At 41.2% G+C, this 19,142-nt stretch overlaps 1 protein-coding gene across 12 annotated transcripts in view; it reads right to left on the reverse strand.

The window, feature by feature from the left end:
• gbf1 (golgi brefeldin A resistant guanine nucleotide exchange factor 1) overlaps positions 1–19,142 on the reverse strand; it is a 56,602-nt gene that overhangs the window by 3,978 nt on the left and 33,482 nt on the right. For 4 of the 12 annotated variants that reach the window (XM_081725156.1, XM_081725155.1, XM_081725161.1 and 1 more), the window contains 35 exons: positions 18,084–18,202; positions 17,808–17,916; positions 17,410–17,470; positions 15,593–15,647; positions 15,067–15,147; positions 13,874–13,909; positions 13,029–13,173; positions 12,459–12,679; positions 12,122–12,281; positions 11,816–12,027; positions 11,624–11,722; positions 11,257–11,469; positions 10,979–11,171; positions 10,730–10,870; positions 10,519–10,607; positions 10,138–10,340; positions 9,604–9,727; positions 8,721–8,846; positions 7,456–7,538; positions 7,061–7,297; positions 6,758–6,851; positions 6,468–6,644; positions 6,233–6,297; positions 6,031–6,157; positions 5,785–5,856; positions 5,580–5,674; positions 5,135–5,288; positions 4,820–5,045; positions 4,541–4,689; positions 3,654–3,903; positions 2,377–2,579; positions 1,512–1,662; positions 820–950; positions 643–744; positions 338–451 (listed from right to left, as the gene is read on the reverse strand). In XM_081725156.1, coding sequence (XP_081581282.1) covers positions 338–451; positions 643–744; positions 820–950; positions 1,512–1,662; positions 2,377–2,579; positions 3,654–3,903; positions 4,541–4,689; positions 4,820–5,045; positions 5,135–5,288; positions 5,580–5,674; positions 5,785–5,856; positions 6,031–6,157; positions 6,233–6,297; positions 6,468–6,644; positions 6,758–6,851; positions 7,061–7,297; positions 7,456–7,538; positions 8,721–8,846; positions 9,604–9,727; positions 10,138–10,340; positions 10,519–10,607; positions 10,730–10,870; positions 10,979–11,171; positions 11,257–11,469; positions 11,624–11,722; positions 11,816–12,027; positions 12,122–12,281; positions 12,459–12,679; positions 13,029–13,173; positions 13,874–13,909; positions 15,067–15,147; positions 15,593–15,647; positions 17,410–17,470; positions 17,808–17,916; positions 18,084–18,202 — 4,817 coding nt within the window. The remainder of the gene's footprint in view (positions 1–337; positions 452–642; positions 745–819; positions 951–1,511; positions 1,663–2,376; positions 2,580–3,653; positions 3,904–4,540; positions 4,690–4,819; positions 5,046–5,134; positions 5,289–5,579; positions 5,675–5,784; positions 5,857–6,030; positions 6,158–6,232; positions 6,298–6,467; positions 6,645–6,757; positions 6,852–7,060; positions 7,298–7,455; positions 7,539–8,720; positions 8,847–9,603; positions 9,728–10,137; positions 10,341–10,518; positions 10,608–10,729; positions 10,871–10,978; positions 11,172–11,256; positions 11,470–11,623; positions 11,723–11,815; positions 12,028–12,121; positions 12,282–12,458; positions 12,680–13,028; positions 13,174–13,873; positions 13,910–15,066; positions 15,148–15,592; positions 15,648–17,409; positions 17,471–17,807; positions 17,917–18,083; positions 18,203–19,142) is intronic. The other 8 variants (XM_081725163.1, XM_081725158.1, XM_035531342.2 and 5 more) reach the window with 8 other exon arrangements.

Below are 19,142 nucleotides of genomic sequence, written 5' to 3' on the forward strand. Positions count from 1 at the left end.
TTATTCAACCTTTTAGCCCAGAAAATCTCCATGATTGCTTTATTAGCATGTTGTGGGCCATTATCCTACTTCAAAGTTAATTACCCTTATGTTTGGCAAATATGAAATAAGGCATTTAAAAATGGCAATTTTTTTGGCATTGACAGCTTGGACCTCAAATTTATAATCAACTGACCACTTGATTTGGAAATGATTCTAGACATTTTGGATAACAGTCCGCACTTTGACCATGTAGTAATTATATATTTTCATACCCATGTCACTTTCTGATTAGTTGCAGTTACTGTACAGTACAATATTAAAAAGAGATGAGGATATGACTGACTGAGTTTCTTACCAGGAGGTCACTGGAACCAGCATGCATGTACTTGTCCATGAAGTCTAGGATGGTGAGCCAGAGAGCAGCGAATGTAGGCAAAGACAGCAGGGGTGAGAGATGCTGGAGAAATACCTGAGGAAGCCAGCACACCAAACATTATTTAGAGGCTTCAGTCTTTGCACAAAAGTATCCAAGTATTATACCTCACAATTATTTGATGTTTAACTTGAGTGTTCAAAAGCTAACAGGCTCAAGAATAAAGATCAACAAAATGAAAATGTGGTGTTTTGGTGTCAAAATGTAAAGAGAGTAAGATATCATACCTTAGAGAGCAGTGTGCAGGCCCTCATCCTGGTCTCCTCCATGCCACCAACATCTGCTGGGCTAATGTTGTCCAAGAGCTTAGTCAGCAGTGGAAAAAGGACCTGAGACAGAATCAGTTTATTGTTGAGTCAGCAACACCATTCTAGTGTTCAGTTTAATTTTCATATGCTGCCTGCCTTGTTGAAACAGGATTCCCACTCCACAGCATCCAGTGTTTGCAGGTCATGTACAAGTAGCGCCCTCTGGAGGTAGGTGAGAGCCTGCATACGGACTTGTCTTCGAGCATCACAGCACAGCCAGGCCATACCTGAGGATTAATGTGATGTATTCATTATGCTTTTGCCATAGGTGAAACTATATAATCTGCATGTGGTGTTCATGCATGTATCCATGACTGTTAATAGTTAAGGCTTTTCAACACAATTCCTCCTTATGCAGATGCCAGCCTTGCATGGCCAGTCTTGTTCCTTGAAGTTTACTCTAGGCTTCAAAACCAACATCAGGAATTCCTGTTATGTTTATTTCAAATACACTAAGAAAGTGTAAAAAAAAATAAAATAAATAAAAATAAATACAAAAAATAACACCCTATATATTACATTTTTATGACAATATTTACTGAAATCAAGAAGTGGTCTGGCTCAGTGAACAATGAAATCGGTACTGCAGGACTATTTTACTGTTTTATACTGAAGATTTCTGGTACAGATATGTTTTTGCTTTCCACTAATTGAGCACATGAATTTCAGCATGTAAATAAGCAAGAAAAGTGTTGAACAGAGGTAATTCAAGTTACTACTACCACATGGTTCAGAACAAATAAAAACACTGACAATTCCAGACCATGTAAGACTATTGCATGGCTGACCTTGGAGCAAAGGACACCAGCAGCTGGACCACAACGTCTGAGAATCAGCCTCGATCTTCCTTCCTCCAGCCTCCAGATGGCGCTGCTCTTCTGCCCAGGAGCTGTAGATACTGGCTGCCCTTGTGTGCAATGTGTGCATCAGATCTAACAACTATAGCAAAAGCACTGCGTTAACCACACAGGACTCAACTAATAAAAAAAAATAATAATCATTTGTCAGTCTTACATGCACACAGAAAAAAAAAAAAAACAACAAAAAATCAAATACAGTAGTACTACATACTAAATGGGAATTACTGACATGCATATAGTTTAATTTTTTTCCAGGTGGAGTTCAGCACAGAATAAGAATAAGAATAAGATTAAATATATTGATACCCCTTCACTCCCCCCCCCCACACTGTTGTCCAGTCTTTTACAATCCATCAGCCCTTTTATTTCTAATCCATTAATTTTTATATGCTAATACAGAATTCAGTAAATGATTATTATTTGTGGAAACCTTGAGGATTTTTTTTTTATTTTATAATCCTGAATTAAGTAATTTCACTTTATAAACATTTAGCTATAATTAACTATTTTAAAAAATTTTAATTAACATTTTGCTCTTGTTAAGAAATGTAGGGTGAAAATGTAAATCTGCTATAACTGAACTGCTATGGACAAAGAAAAAGAACAAAAAGCCCCACACCACCCTGACCCCCCAGAGGTCCAGCCCCACACCACCCTGACACCCCAGAGGTCCAGCCCCACACCACTCTGACACCCCAGAGGTCCAGCCCCACACAACCCTGACACCACAGGCATCACAGGTAAACACAGGTACATAAAGTACATAAAGTAGGGAAAGGCCTGAGGTACTTACATCCTGACTAACCTGTAAAGACACCGTGTGGTAGCTGGCTGGCACACCCTCATCCTCCTCATCATCACTATGGGAACGGGCTGGCCGCTGACTGGTGGGTTTAGTTCGGCGGGACATTCCCTCTTTCTCTCTGGGCTTCTTCCGTAGCCGACCAGATTTGGAGTCATATTTGTGGCTCTTCTTCTTTTCATGGGTTCGATAGCCTGTCAACGTGGTGGGAATGAAGAAAGAAAGAGATAGACAGGAAATCCCAACAAAACCATTTTGGTGTTTTGCCTCCTTGTGTACTAGTCTTTTTTGACTTTTCAATAATTTTAAGCAAGTTTACATCTTTTCTCGTCTTTCAACAGCAATACACTGCATTAAGAACATAGTCATCTTGGAATTGTATCAAACACAGACTCCCAACCATCAATACCACTTCCAATGAGCCCAGAACAAAGAATAACTACTGCCTTACAGCACCGTTTCCATTAGCTCTGCCACAGATTATAACCATGTGCTTTATCAGGCTGCACTGTAAAGCCCTGCTGACAGCAGGTATCTACAAAAGTGCACAGAGCCCTCTAATCAATAAACAGATGTTGTCTAATGGCAAAGCCTAAAAGTGTTCAGCCAGTCTTAAAGTCTGCTGTACAGAGCTGTGTAGAGAGACTGAGGAATAAGTGGAATGGGGACATACAAGTCACGCAATTATATCGGAGTTAAATGACTCACCCTCAGAATACAGCTTAAGGTACCCACCAAAAGCTTCTGACACATCCAGTTACAGGGCTATGGAACCAAAACTCACTAAGACTCCCTAATCCCAAAGGATGAAGTGCACATCAATGTGCACATACTAGGTTTTGGTTTAAAAAATAATAATAAAATAAAATAACAAAAATTTTTAAAAAAGGCCATATTGGATGTTAGTATGCAATGAAAACAGTGGAAATAGAATTATGTCAATTCAGAGTAAGAACAAGTTTTTAATTACCCTTAATTAATTTAATTACAGTACTAAAGGAAGGGTGCTAAATCCCCTGAAGAAACAGTTGTTTGAGTAGAACCAAAGTCATGCTGGATGGTTTAGGAAGCTGACACATGGAAGTATTCCTGTACATTATGTGAAGTTTATTCATTTAATTTTTTTTCTGTTTGAGCCTACATCCATGATATTATTCAGTTGATAAAATGCATAAGAAACTGACCATAAACCCACCATCAACCTTACCTTATGAGTGTGGCACAAGACAAATGATAAATTGCCGTTGTGAGGTGGAAGTTGCACTAACCTCCATTAAGACTGGCCTCCACAAACACACGGATGGCTTTAACACAGAGCTCAAAGTTCTCGGGCGTGACGTGTGCAGCATCGCGGACAATGAAAGACAGAGACTCCACACACTTGATGAGTGACTTGGTGTCATGCATGCCCATGTCTTGGCCCAGGGTTAGACTGTACTGGTTGATGAGAGGAGGAGTTTGAAGCTTGGAGCCTGTTGCAACTGGTGGCTTATTGCCCTCCAAATCATCCTTCCCAACCTACCAAAGAAGACACACACACACAAAATAATATATATATAAAAATTAAAAAACAGCAACTACATCTGTTGGTTCATCTGTTGGAGCAAAGCCTAGATGGCTTTCATTTACAGAATGTACTGAGACAAAATGAAAGCTGAGAACTAATCTGTTGTCAGCACCATTTAAAGCTCATATAAGTGATTTATTTAAGAACTCTTCAGCCAAGTTGTCTTTGTACCAAAATAGCCATCACCGAAATAGCTTAAAAATTTTATATATATATATTTTCTAAAAACTTCAACACTGTTTGGCTGTATTAACCAGGTAGAGGTTACTTTCTACTAAGAGGCAGTCTTCTGTGCATTTGAAATATTTACCTGTCGAAAGATAAGGTAGGAAAAGCACTATGAATATATATGTGTGGAGAGCTTTGGAGAAAGGTATAGATGGCAGGTGTGGGATATAAAGTAGGGGTTGGACATCTTTGATGGTTAAGTCTGGCCAAAGGTAGTAAAAACATTAAGTACATCAACTTTAAGCCTTACTGATGAAAAACAACACAAAACCTAAGAGGATGACTATGTGATGACTCATCCTGTAAAATCAGACTACATAGACACAAAGAAGAAGAAGCGGGAGATTTGTTCCTACTCACCACCAGCCACCCCACTTCGACATCGGTAGCAGACCGGGGTATCCTGGACTTGCTGTGTTCAGTGTAGACCTCAGAGTCAGAGGTATAACCACGGTCCAGACTGACTTCACTCTGGTGGTAAGAGCTTAGTTCACTGTCAGACTGGGCACCTGGAGAATACATGCATTTCCAGGTCAGTTAACAGGACAATATGTTCCCTGGGCCAAACTCGAAGTCTGACCACCATTAGCTTCAGTATATACACAATGCTACTACAGAGTAGAGCAGTTTAGTCTTTACCCGTGTCATTGTCTGGGTTGGTGCTGGTGACCTGAAGAGCAGCTGGAGGCTTCACCCCAGCCCCAATGCACTCGAGTAGGGAGAAGAGAGTATACCAGTCGTCAGTGCAGTGGATGTTGGCTGCATTGGTTTTGAGCAGCTCGTGTAGGCCATAAGCCACCTCACGGCTGACTCTGGACAAGACTTGAGGCTTCATCATCAACAGCAAGCGTAAAGAGAGTAGCACCTGTGCACATAGAGAGGAGCACTTATTATAGTATGGTACTACAGTATGTACATGTGGTTGCGCTTGCAGATGAAAAGGCTTGTGCGTGCCTGCGAGCTGATGTCCTCTCTGCGCAGCAAGCGAATAGCAAGTCTCAGAAGTCCCACCACAGCTCTCTCCACTAGGAAGCAGCTCTCATTAGCGTGCACACACAGGTGGTACAGATGATCCCTTACAGTCTGCCACACACACGAAACGCGGTCCCTGCAAATACCCACATATCATTACACACTCATACAAAAATAAAGTCTTAAATGAAAAGACTGACAACACTTCTATGCAATGCATTAACTGCATCTAATACTCAGAAACAGCAGACATAAAATAATAATTTTAACAATAAATGAACAGGGATCTTTACCCTCCAGGAACTATGCTTTCTTTGGAATATAAGAGTCTGAATATTTTTCAGTAAAAAGTATCTTGCTTTGCAGGATACTGAGCTGCAAAAGTGCCTGGACTGTTTCCTCTGGTAACCCAGCAGGGCCATGGTACCTGTTCTCCAGAACGATCCGAAGCAGCATCTCCAGACAGAAAGCAGCATCTTCTTCATCATAGGTCTCTTCATCAGGTGTGACTGAAATTAGCGCCTGGTATGTACAGATAAATCAGTGAACAAATAGGGAAACATGAATAATGGAATTTATTCTTAGTTCTTTGCATTATATCATACAATCTGACTTTCAATGCAATGCATTACCTTCATGAGCTCTTGCAGAGACTCCTGCTGCAGGAATTTGCTCTCTGTGATCAACTTCTCAGGGTCACATTGCTGCCAGGACAGAGTGCAAGAGAAATCAATAAATGGGCTCCTCAACAAAAACTGAATAAGCAAAAGAGAGAATTATCTCTGCACAGAAGCAAGAGAAAACACTGGGATTTTTATAACACAGTCTGAGCATATTGCTGAAGTGAGATGCAATGCACGTTTACACTGTGTTTATACCTTTATACACAACAGGGCAGCCTGTTTTGCCTCCTGGTTCTCAGTAGAGGGGCCTCGCAGACCTGACTGCTCCGCTCCACCACTCAGTGTCAACCAGTTAACAAAACTCAACACAGCTGACTCTCCCCTGAGAAAGACAGAGTCTTGAGAAGGCCAATTAATTGATTGTTTTCTCCAACACAGGCATGTGAAATATTTTTACCTGTTTGATGGCATCTCTTCACGCTGTAGAGAAATCTTTCCATTAGGTTCCACAAAATCCTCAACCTTTGAAGAACAGAAGGGATGATCACACATTCAACAACCTAAAAATACCTATTGATATGAAATCTGCCTTTCTGACACTAGGTGGCAGTGTAACAATCCTAATATTCACACTACATTAAATTCCTCTTTTATATGTTGCATCTACACAGCCTGAAAGTTACGTGACCCACCTCTACCATGGGTTTGGGTAAGAGTTCTGCTCTGAAGAGCTGCAACATGGCATCCATGATGTTCTTCCAGCCTTCTCGTAGGATATCACCATGACGATGGGCCAGGTTAAAGACGGTCTTCGCTGCTACCTGAGCCTTCGGGTTGCTGCCAAACACTGTGGGTAGGTTCTCTACAGACTAACAACATGAAACAATCCTGGTCATTAACAGAGCAGGGCTGTTGCTTTCACATATGGAAGTTAGTGTGTTCTCCAAATCAGAGGCATGAATTTAGCATGCATTGGTTGTACCTCACTGCTGAGTGTAGTAAACTTGCAGAGAGAGATGATCAGATTATCAAACACATCACTGAAGCCATAGTGTGCTGATATCATGGCACACTTCCTAGAATAGGTAAATAAAAAATACACAATAATAAATATTGACAATTACTGTGTTGTAAAATTCAGAACTGCAAGTATTCAAAATTGATATCACTTAATGTGAAAAACAAAAATGGTGTTTGCTAAGCCATTTGATTGTCATGCCCTATTCAGCTTGACCATCCTTGAACAATTCATGACTCTAAAACTGTCCACATCCCACACTCCTACCTGAAGCCTGCGATGGCTTTTTGAATGATGGTGTCCTCCAAGCTCTTGTCGAACACGTAGGAGAGGGCAGCAATAGTTGGGCCCCAGGTCATGGTGAAGAGGTCGTGGTCATAGCTGCCTGGAAGTACGTGGAGGAAGGTGCCCTCGGCGGTGGCACCTCGGTGCAGCAGCAAACTCCACACGTAGTTCTCCTTCACCAGCCCTATCTGCTCGTCAGGCATGACAATCTCCTCGTTCCTACAGAACATCCGGGCAGCAGCTATTCCAACAGTTTCAAACTAAACCACACCTACGTCTCTATTTTGTCATGCTTCAACTACTGAAGTTTCAGTCATCTTCACAGCCAGAAATACTTTAAGTATGAGCTTAAATGTTATTTTGACAGATGATCTTACTTGATGGCATTGTAGATATCTTCCAGCATGTCCTGGTCAAAGTCTTTACCACCATTCACACCTTTAAGATTCTTCTTAAATTGCTTGAAATTAAAAGGAAGAAATAGATTAAAATTCCTCCATTACAGCCAATTACTCAAACATCACCCTCCTATCACCTTTCAAATCCAATAATGAGCTTTGGGTTTACTGCTGCTGATGTTCCTTAAGTGCTGGTGTTGGGCAGACTGGTCAAGCTCAGCTCAAATAAACACAGACATCCGCTGCTGAGTGATGGCGTTAGGCCACTGTTTTACTGCATGCCTTCTTAATGGCAGGTAAAGCAAGAGTAAGCTAAGCCCCCTAGGGAGAGGGATGAACAGAAAGAGAAATAAACAGAAAGCGTAAACAGAGGGAACAGGGAGAAGGCCAGCTGGGGCTGTGTTTTTCATATCGAAGCCCTTGTCCAGACATTCACTATAGCTGCCTTAGAGACGAGACAGCTGGACTCACACCGTCAGCCAAACAGCACTGTGGCCTCTCAGATTCAAAAGCTCCTCTTTGACTGAGAACTTTCTTTTGCTACTTATCCCTAAAGCATGCAGTGTGAATATTTTAGGACTGGGTTGTAAAAGGTTATAAAGATCTTGAGGCACCTTTACAACATTTGTGGGTGGATTTATTTAGTGCAAACCCCTCACACTGCATATGTTTGTACCTCACAAATCTAAAAAAGTGTGTGTGTACTAGTGTGTGTGTGTGTGTGTGTGTGTGTGTGTGTGTGCGCGCGTGCGTGCGTACAAGCACTAACCCCCTCCTCTCAACTGCTGCCAAGCCTGATGGAGCAGCGTAGCAGCATGACCTCATTCAAATAACAAAAGTCACACTGACTCTAGCTACCAGTTGCTTATGTAAGTCAAGACATGGATACATAAAATAAATTTAGCTTCAACATTAAACCTATGTGGGGCAGATATTAATGCAAAGTCCTATAATAGCCTGTGGTTATCTAATGATATGGAATTGTTGACAGTGACTACTCTGAGACATGAAAACCTCTTAGGACCGTATGAGAGGTTTGATACAGTCTGTAGTGGTTTAGAAAAGTGTAATTAAAGAAAAAAACTCTTTCTCCAAGACAGTAATTTAGCTTAACATCTGCCTGATGAGTAATAAGCATTTATTCTGTAATTTCTATTCATCCACAATTTCTTTTCATCTACTGATCATATGCTCACACAGCATGAACTAAGTTTTTAATGACAGCAATGACTTGTGGTACTTACCTCTATAGTCATAGGGACATTCTGCTTGCGAACGTTGTGGTTATGCTGGTCCGTATTCAACAAAATGACAGCATAAGCCAAGGCAAAGCCAGCATCATTTGTCAAGAAGGGGTTTCCATTCACTTTCTGGGCATGGAAAACACAGCAATACAATGAGCACCTAATATCTAAACTAAGAGTAAAAATAAACAGTCCATCATTCATTGACATAAAAAGGAGTCAGTAACACCTCTGAGATCTGCTTGATCTGTAAATGTCAAGAGAGGGAATCCATTTCTGCTCTGATAAACTGCAGTAACAGGGAAGGGCACAACCTTGCTCATCTATTTTGTATGATGATATAAGCTCATTTGTAGTGACTGAGGACTGAGACTAAGAAAAGACATTACTACAAATACTTTCCAGGTCATACAGAGAACTCCGCCTTCCTTATTTAAGAAGCACATTCTAAATGTTCTGTTCAGCGGGTTAGCCTCAACTCCTGCTGCATGACAGATGGTTATGTCACACTTCCCACTGCAACATTTTCCTCTTCCCTGATTACCTGCATGACTAATGGGCCTGTCCTTGATCCCTACTGGGCTGCTGTTCCACACTCACTAATTACCTGATGATGGGGGCCAGTTGGTGGTCAGGATTGCCTTAGTATGTGGTAATGGAAGAAGAGTGTGGGTTTGTATGGGTGTCCTAGTAATTTTGTGAGAGTGAGGTAGCAGTTAGCCTGAAACCTATTTACAGTATGTATGTGTGTGTGTGTGTGTGTGTGTGTGTGTGTGTGTGTGTGTGTGTGTGTAAGTCTTCGTGTGTGTGTGCGCACGCGTGTCCACTCGAGTGTACCCTCGTGTCCCTGCCAAGGCGAGTCTGTGTGTGGCAGCTGACTCACATGCCAGTTGTCAGTAAAGGTTTCCAAGAGGCGCTGTATGACTGGCGCTTCGCCAGGAAGGCGGAAAGCCTCCAGATACAAACGCAGCGCCTCATCTATGCGCAGCCCTTGGAAGGTGAATGTGCTGGAAGGATATTAGACAGAAGCAATCAATCAATGACATGATTAACAAAAGACTCCCTTTTCAGTTTGAGATTGTATGTTTTCTTCACTTCACACAAAACAAATGCCATAAGCTGATAATAAATGTTTTGAAATATGAATCACAGTTCATTCAGTCTTGATTAGCACTTCTTGTTGACCAATTTTCCATAAAACAGCATCACACATACCATATGTACTTAACAGAAAATGCGACAGTCTTAACAGCAGATGGCAGCACACTCTGCCTTCATCAAACACTGAGGAGCAGCTATGGCAAAGCGTCTTAAGGTCAAAAACCCCAGAAGTAAGCTACAAACAGCTGATTAATGTCTGTTCATCAATGTGCCCCATTACTCAGAGTTCAAGTTATGCTCTTAGCATTAGTCTTACTTCACAAAACTGTCCAGCAACTCCATATTTTTCCGGTCGCTGATGAACTCGCCAATCATCTTCTTGTCCAGTCCGGGGTTTTCTCGAAGCCACTGAGCCACCTCACTGTTGTCCATTGGGCTGCTGAGCAGACCCTTCTCCTGCAGAAACTGAATACCTTTTTTAGGTTTCTGATTGAACTGCTCTGTGCCTGTGATAAGAAGCTAGAAAGACAGAACACAAAAACTTGAACTTCACTGCTTCCATGCCAAAAGCCTCATTGAAATAAAATGTTGATGGTATTATAACACATTTATATAGCAGCAAGCATGCTTATAGATTATTAACTTGTTTATTCTGTAAAGTAAACTTTTTACTGTGAACTTTAGAATTATATGGTACCTTTTTCTTGTTTTTGATGTCTACCAGTTCCTGAGAGTCTGGAAGACAGCTGGAGAAACGATGGGGCTTTTTAAGACTTTTCTTTTCAGCTGAAACATATGGAAGATGGAAATTAAAAAACAGAACTCCAGTGCTAAACAATACTGTTACTACACAACTTTTGAAGCACAAGAGACTACAGAACCTATATGGTATACAATGAGGACACTACCTGAGTCGGTCTCTTCCTGGTCTTGTCTACCTAATCTCATTTTTTCTGCCATAAGATGCCCACTGGTTGGCGGGCAAACTGATGGCATCTCAGATTCCAAAGCAGACTGCCCATTTGAACTAGGCACAGTCTTACTGGTCTCTACAGGTATTAAAAGAGAAGCTTTTACATTTGGCCATAGTGAACACTACATCACAAAATTTATATTACACAGCAATTCTTAACAATGCAGACTAACTGCTTTTGTACCTGATGCAGCATCTATGCTAGTGTTGACAGTGGTCTCTCCTTCAATGTTTATTGAGTCTGACTGGTCCTGTTCACCAGCACTGTTCATCACTTTAGCCTGACAGTGGGCCTCAGTACTGTCAATTACAGTTAACAAGGCTTCAAGTGAGAGAAGATGGGTTGTGTAGAGCTGCCCAGACACCGGAAAGGCATTCTGCAAAGAAAAAAAAAAAAAAAAAAAAGTCAGTTAATAAACAGTTTTACTAATGTAATTGTCTCTGGAGGCTGCTTCAGTTCACCTGGATTGGATAGATCACCTTGGAGAGCAGCTTGGTAAGGTCCTCAAAAAGGTGTGAACAATAAAAGTCACAGTCATAGTTAATGTAGAGCTCAGTCACAAAGCCAGGGATTCTCCAGAGCTGCACAATTGCCTCAAGGGCTGTTTCCTTCATCTCATAGGGCATCTTTGGGTTCTCTGAGGTAATTATGTCCATCAACTTCTTTAAATACATCTGTGGGATGCACAGAAAAAATAATTACATGGTGAAGTACAAGTTTTAGAACAGATTTGAGGCCTGACTGTCAATGGTGGGTGGGTGGGGGGGGGGGGGAAAATCACATCATGCTTGTGAAAACTTGTGAAAATGCCAAATACAGTTCACATACTTCAAGTTGAAACTTGAGGTGTCCACGCATGCTCTCAAAGAGCAGGAAGCAGACTCGCATGGAGGCAGCATACAAATTCATTCGCTCCACACTTAGTAACTGAAAAAAAAAATAAAAATTGATACTTCTTTACTGCATGTAAACATATAAGCTGAAGCATGAAACATGAAAGTCCCCAGAGAAAAGCCATACCTCAATGAGATGTCTGGAGAGTTCATCTTTGACCAGGCCCAGTAGTGACTGGTAGGGAGCAATGTGCGTGGATTCCAGTGCTACGTTCAGCAGCTGCAGGCCCATGTGCATCATTCCATCAGAGTTATGGCGATCATGAGGGTTGGTAAGCGAGATGAGGAATCGGAAGAGCTCTCTCAGACATGGTAGCCCATACGGGATCAGAGCTGCACCTGATGGCAAACCATCTCCATAAGCATATTTTCAGAAAGCTTGGGTCTGACTGAAATCAGCCTGTACAGGGCTGTGTTGAGCAGATATGTGTACCGTCTTTCTGAGTAGACTGCGTGAAGCGCACTCCTCTGGGATTAACGTAGTCCATGTCATGCATGGACACAGAGTCAGATTGCTCCACTAGCAAGTCTCTGTCCTCAAGCACTTCGGGAATGGACTCCACAGAGGCAGTCTGAGCATGCTCCACCTCACACTGTCAACAAGGCACAAAATATTCAGTAAATCTCACAGAAGAAATATGTAATAGTATTCTTTACAGGGTTGAGCTCAGCATCTTGTTTACTTTTTGTATTATCTGCAGATTGTGCAGAAGAGGACAATTCAGTTCTTGAGCAGATGGTTATACTGATAGTGATTGCTGGAGCTTTACCTGTGGATCCAGCTGGCCTGGCTCAATGGTGGGTCCACTGCCAGGAGTGGTGGCTGCCGAGCTACTCTGCTCCAGGTCTGTGAGGTCTTCTTTAGAGGTGGTCTTTGACCAGATGTACAGGCCGCTGTCTGTGGTAGGGCTAGAGATGGAGGATGCCACGCTGTCTGACCCTGGCAGAACAGCAGAGCTGCCACCTTGCTGGTCAATGAAGGGAACTCCACCTGCACAATCACCCAGGTGATGATTTGGTTTTCAATTCATTTTCTCCTAACAACATGTTTGAGCAGTTGATGTAAAACTGCATTGCTGGACCCCCGAATACAATTAGTTGATGATATTACTCAGACGTGTTTAAGTAGGAGAACATTAAACCCTACATGAAAAAAAGAAGAAAAAAAAATCCAATAAAAATAAAACAAAATAATGTTGGTGCACTCTCACATCTCTGAACTACACGCAACAGGGAGGGACAACAGTAAAGGAAGAGAGTGAATTACAAAAAACATTAACCAAGAGCTTTCTGCAACTGTTTCCACCTCTCATAGGTGATTAACTGAACTGGCGGTATACCTGAGAGGTTGTTGCTCAGTGTGGCGATCTGGGCCTGGTCCATCTGTCCTGAGGGGCTACGCACCATGTGGTGAGAGGGCCGTGGAGATCGCTTCTGCTTCTTCCACTTGGACGACTCACTCATTCCACCAGCACGCATCTTCAGCTAGAAAACACAAAACATTTCAAGATAAAACATCATACTACACTGAACACCAAACAATACAAATGCTATCTGGGAAACATTGCACATACACTCGCACCTTCAAATTATGTCATCCCCAATAAACACTGTTGGTGCAGTGTCCTGAGATGACTGCAAGACTTATAAAGATAACATGAGAACTGAACAAATAAGAACAGGTGAACATGCGCAAAAAAAAAAAAAACCAAACAGGTCCAGACGTATCAAAGATTCATTCTAATCTACGGTATAGATAAAGAGGACAAGAAAGTAATCAATAATAATTTATTAATTAATTGAATTATGGAAAAGGTGTATGTAATTTACAACCAACATATTATATTTTGAGCTAGTGCTAGGCTAGGTGGTAACACTACCAATGTAATAATGTATGTGAAAAAAGTGGCACCAATCTCTGACCCATGAACTACCCAGAACTGGGACAGAACTACCCACACAATAAGTTAAGCTTGAAAAGCATCACCTCAGCCCAACCTGCTTTATAAAGCTTGTTTGCAGTTTTAACATTCTTCAACAATCCTTAAAGTGTTAACTTCATATTAAAAATAAGTAAAGACAGAAAGAAAGAAGATGAAGAAGGGTACAGGAAGGAGCTTGGCCTTAATAGGATCAGGAGAGACAGTACAGTTATACTGATCTGTGACTAGTCTCTTCTCCTTACCTGGACTCGTTTGTTTTTCCATAAGATATTGTAAGCCTCGGGAGAGAAGGGGCAGGCCCCAGGATTAGTGGTGGACACATCACATCACAAGCACAGAGAGTACAGATGCATGACAAGGAAGTGCATACACAACCACACCATGCATCACACACACATACACACCCCCTAATGAATATGAATGCTTGGTGGCATTCTACAAACACACCAAGACATCAACACATGCATCTCCCATTAGGAAATACAAAAGTACAGAAGCACAAACTCACTCATCAGACGCACAGAGGACATGACCACATACAAACTCTCAAATACATCTTCATAAATTGACAAGAGGGAAAACTAGTGCAACTTTCACATAAAGTAAAGGAAGAATCACATTCTACAGTATACACTGTAGACAAATACACATTCATAGTGACGCATTAACTAGGAAATGAAGGTAATCAATTTGTAGGACAGGACAACACATGGGACAAATAAATGACAGGCAAATAAGACTTCTAAAGCACACCGAAACACCAAAATACCTTCAAAGAGGAATATAAAATATACACATTCATATTTAAGGTGTGTTCATAGTGTCGGACAATTCTGCACAGACCTCCAACATAAAGCCATACTTGAAATTGACATAGCGCTATAAAGACTAGACTACATAGCTTTAATTAACCCATAAATACACAACTAGCTATGCGATGTAAATAATCAAGCGGTAAGGAGAACATCTAACAGGAATCTCTTTAGTAAACAGACTTTTGATAGCAAAGCACTTTCATTTAATTTCATTTAAATTGTCCATTCATGTTCTGCGCCTGTAATATTCTGCTATCAAGAAATGTCTAGCAAATGCAACATTATCAACAGATAAACATGAAAATCATGTTTGCATCAGCCCATTTTAATACTAACACATTAGAAGACAATGATCACTTCATGTATTTACTTTTCCTAACAAATTTAATCTCTAAACTGAACATTTGTTAAATTTACAACATATTTTACTTCATTTACTGTTGCTAAGAACATTGAGTCCTAACACCTCATATGTGTTTCATTACAATGACAAGAAAAACTACAGTTTACTACAGAATACACCCCATGCAATCACTGCTTTAAGCCATGCTTCCCATTGTATTTAAATGCACTAGCCGAAGCCCAAATCATTACTCCTGTTTTATATAAGCATAAAATACCCTCTCTAAACCCCTCTGATTGGTGTTTCTAGGCTGTTCTGCATTAATAAGATCCTGTGTGTCCAGGATACAGCCTGGGATCTGCAGAGAAGAACCAGCACAATGAGGTATTGAAAGAAAATTAGTAGACACACTGCATCACAGCAATGTGAAGAAAACATTCGTCACTCTAATTATTCATCCACAGATACACTACTGTACCTCCACAACTGGTTACATCTGCTAATAAAAGCATGCAAGGTCACACAAAAAATGTCACTTAGATTGAAGATGTATTATACAGCTATAGTACAGTATTTGTTAATGGTACAAATAAATAATTTGTGGACAAAAAGTACCCAATGAAAAAAAAAAACTAAAAGATGCTCAAAGAGAGTTGCTGTGTTTTGCATATAGCTATAGAGAAAACAGATGCAAGGGGTCCAGGGGAAAAGCAGTTTTGAGATTGATACACAGGGAAAGAAACCAGGCAGATGGGACAAAGCCAACAGGGCCTAAAGTCACTTAATAAATGACTCCCATTTACCTTCTTCATGTTGGTGCCCACAATTCCTTTAGCCTCTTCTTTAAACTGTGGCAACCTGCAGAGAGAACATGCCAAAAATCAATACCTACCCACAAAACCAAGATGTGTATGGTGGTAAGTTACTATTTTACTTATATGCTAAGCCTCACATCACTTGCAGCAATAGGCAATAACATGGCCATTTATGAACTGAACTGTAAATAACCAAAATAAAAGGACACAAACTTTAGCCTGACATATATTTATTCCAACTCGATAATCGTTGTGTGTCCACTAAGACAACAGGATTCTTAAATTTGAGGTTTGTTTGAGGAAAGAACTTGTCCAGCTGGAGCAAATTAAAAGTCTTGAATTGGCCATTCTAAAATGCCTTCTAAAGCCAATCCAGAGGCAATATGTCAGAGGGGCTGCCATCTTTGTTTGAGTGTCATGACTTTTTGACCTGCACTGCAGGTTCATTAGTTGAATTAGATGAGATGATGTTCTCATGATGCAGTGTGTGCACACTGCAGCTTCGCTTCAAATAAGATGTCACCTCACACACACTCGGAGAGGCAGGACCTGATGTTAACTCTGGTCCACGTTAATAGAGTGTTGTCTTGCTGGCTCGATTATTGGATGATCTGTGAGTCCAACAGATTAACATCCCTGATGCTTTCAGCAGGCTGCTTAAGCCTCCTCTTGAGCACTCAATAAGATCTGCTGTTCATTACTCTGCCCCTCTCTGCCACACATGCACACATGCCCTCACCCCACACCCACTGCTCATTACCCTCTCACTCTTTTCTCTGTCTCTCACTCTCTCCCCAACTCAGACAGACAGTCAGTCAGACAGACAGACAGACAGACAGACAGACACACACACACACACACACACACACACACACACACACACACACTTATCAAGGCCTTTCAACCTTCATTTCAAAGACAATTTGGACAAGAGGTTTTAAGAAAGAATAGTGACAGCAAAGGTGTATGCATGTGTACCAAAGAGACTCTGTGATTAATGACAAATCCCTACATAAACACTTTATTTATGGTCATCTAATAGATATCAGAATATGATCGAATTATGTATTACATTTAATGGATTTATAAAAACAACCACAAAGGAAAAATGGATTCTTCAAAATCTTGATTTTGTTTAGCATGAGAGACAAAGCATTTATGTGTATATGGTTGAGTGTGTGCATTTGTGTGTACAGTCCTCATCTATATGCAGATGGCAGAACGGGTTGCTTTGTGGGCTCATTCCCCCGTCTGTGTAGGATGTGACTGGAACTCTAATAGAAGTGCTGTCTCCACGGATACGCACCTCTGATAAATGCCATCCCATAATCATGTTATTGCATTAGAGAAGCACTGCACTATGACCTATATGGCAGAAGTAAAAAAAAAAAAAAAAGTGCTGCACACTATTAGATGACATTTATTGCAGCATAATGGTGTACTAGATAAAGACGACAGAGTCAAATCTACTTCACTGCCTTTTTTTTTTTTTTTTCCCATTCTGCACCCAGTTAGAAGTTTCCTGGGAGGGGGATATGCCTACAGAGTAAGGAAAGCAGTGAGCTGTAGAGTGCTGCAATTTCATTAGCTTTTGGATGTCCACGAACCTTTTGTATATTGGAGACAGAAAGTCGAGAAAACCATTAAACACAAATCCAAGTTTCTGCTGTGTTTGGTCTTAGGTTGAGTTTGATTATGTTTACACACAGCAGACGTCTCGGCTCTTAATCTCTATCCCCCATCCCCTCCCTCATTTACCATCTTTCTCTCCCACGTTTCTCTTCTTCCTCCCTTTCTTTGCTTACCTGGAGAAGAGTAGCTGCACCATGTCCACCAGAGTGTGTTCAGCTGATTTCCTCAGCAGCTCTGTGGAGGGCAGGGTAAGCAGACACACAGCGAGTGCAGGGGTTAGCTTAGAGGAGAGCAACAGCTCAGGGCCCCAGAGTCCAGCTCTGTTTGGCCAGGATTAGACCTGGGCTTTATTACTGCCCCGCTTAGGGACTGGGGGCAGGGAGCTGTGACCTGAGCTAGCTTACACTTGGACAGCATCTGAAGATTCAAGTGGGCGAAAATAATGTCTGAAAACATCAACACAACTTGCACAGAAAATAGTAAACATTCATATGCGTTTTCTTATACAATTATATACAAGGTTACTGATAACATTCCAAAGGCACCAGCATGCCCTCAGTTACTGCCTCACCACTCAGTCTCGTCTCAAAGCAGATGCGGAAGCAGGACTGCATTATCTCACACACCGACTCATTCGTCAGATGGGCTCCCACTGGCGTGAGCAGCAAAGTCCTTAGAACCTAAAAATCAGGCCCAGTCAAACCCAAGGTGAAATACCTTACTGAGCTTCACAAATACTACCAGCATAGCAGCAAATATGTAAAGTGTCAGTTTTGTTTACTGAAACTTCCAGCATCATTTTTGGTTAGTGAGAGTTTTTATTAGTGAGAGATTATTAGGCTATTACCTGAAGGATTTTCATAAGTACCACTTCATCACTAGCAGGGTCTGTCCCAACAAATCTGGCATGCGTAACGGCATCAGCCATGTTCTCGATCCCCTCTGCTGCTCCTTCATGATTGGCATCTATAAAGCACAGTGACAAAAAAGGGCAAAAAACCTTAGAAAGGTATATTTTTCAATTTTCAAGTGGAAAATAATTAAACAATCAAATTCATTTACACTGCCAATATTTTAAACTCAGAAATGTCAAAATTACATGGCCTTCATACAATACATTTTATTCAATTAGCCTTGTTCCTTCCACTACACCCACTACTTCCACTATTCAGTATTCTCCATGTGGAGGGTCCCTCACAGCCATCTAATCACCAGATGTGTCCTTTGTGGGCAGGTGGGTAAATTGGCTGTCTAGGCAACAGCAGCCAGTGTTTTGAAACCTAAGCTGGGCCAGATAGCAAGCTGGAGCCAGGCTGCTTTTCTTTCCCATCGCCTTTAAAGAGCATTTCATTAACTAATAAGTACAGGCTGCCTGGAATGGAAACCAGCACCATGGGTGCAGGTAAGGCACAGACACCAGAGTGCATTTCACTTATTACCAGCCAAACAAAAGAGAAAGGAGTGGGGACAAGGTAGCCTTTACTCTTTGCTGCATCAAAAATCATACTTCAAGTGGCAGTCAATTTCCGTACATTTATTAAATTAGCCCGAAGAATCGGCTTGGTGACTGTTCTCTAAAAATACTCTCATTATATATAAAAAAAATGCTTGATATAGCCCTTCAAATAGGAAATGCAAAAAAAAAAGAATAAAAATAAATTGCAAAGCATCTGCTTTAAACAAGAAGAATATTTTTAACTTACAGTTAAATTTTACAATGAGCCTTCATCAGGTATAATTTCTACCCAGTCTTAAATGACTTGTTCTTAAGTCTTTTTATCGAGACCACATGGCAAAACTGGGTTATGAGTGCTCATAAAGGACCAAGGCTCACAATAAACATAGGACCCTATTCCAAGCGACCAATCTCCACGGAAACCGGAGCCATGAGCTATTCAACACAACA

Source organism: Electrophorus electricus, chromosome 12 (genome assembly GCF_041902795.1).
Source record: "Electrophorus electricus isolate QZ-2024a chromosome 12, ASM4190279v1, whole genome shotgun sequence".
Lineage (NCBI taxonomy): Eukaryota > Metazoa > Chordata > Actinopteri > Gymnotiformes > Gymnotidae > Electrophorus > Electrophorus electricus.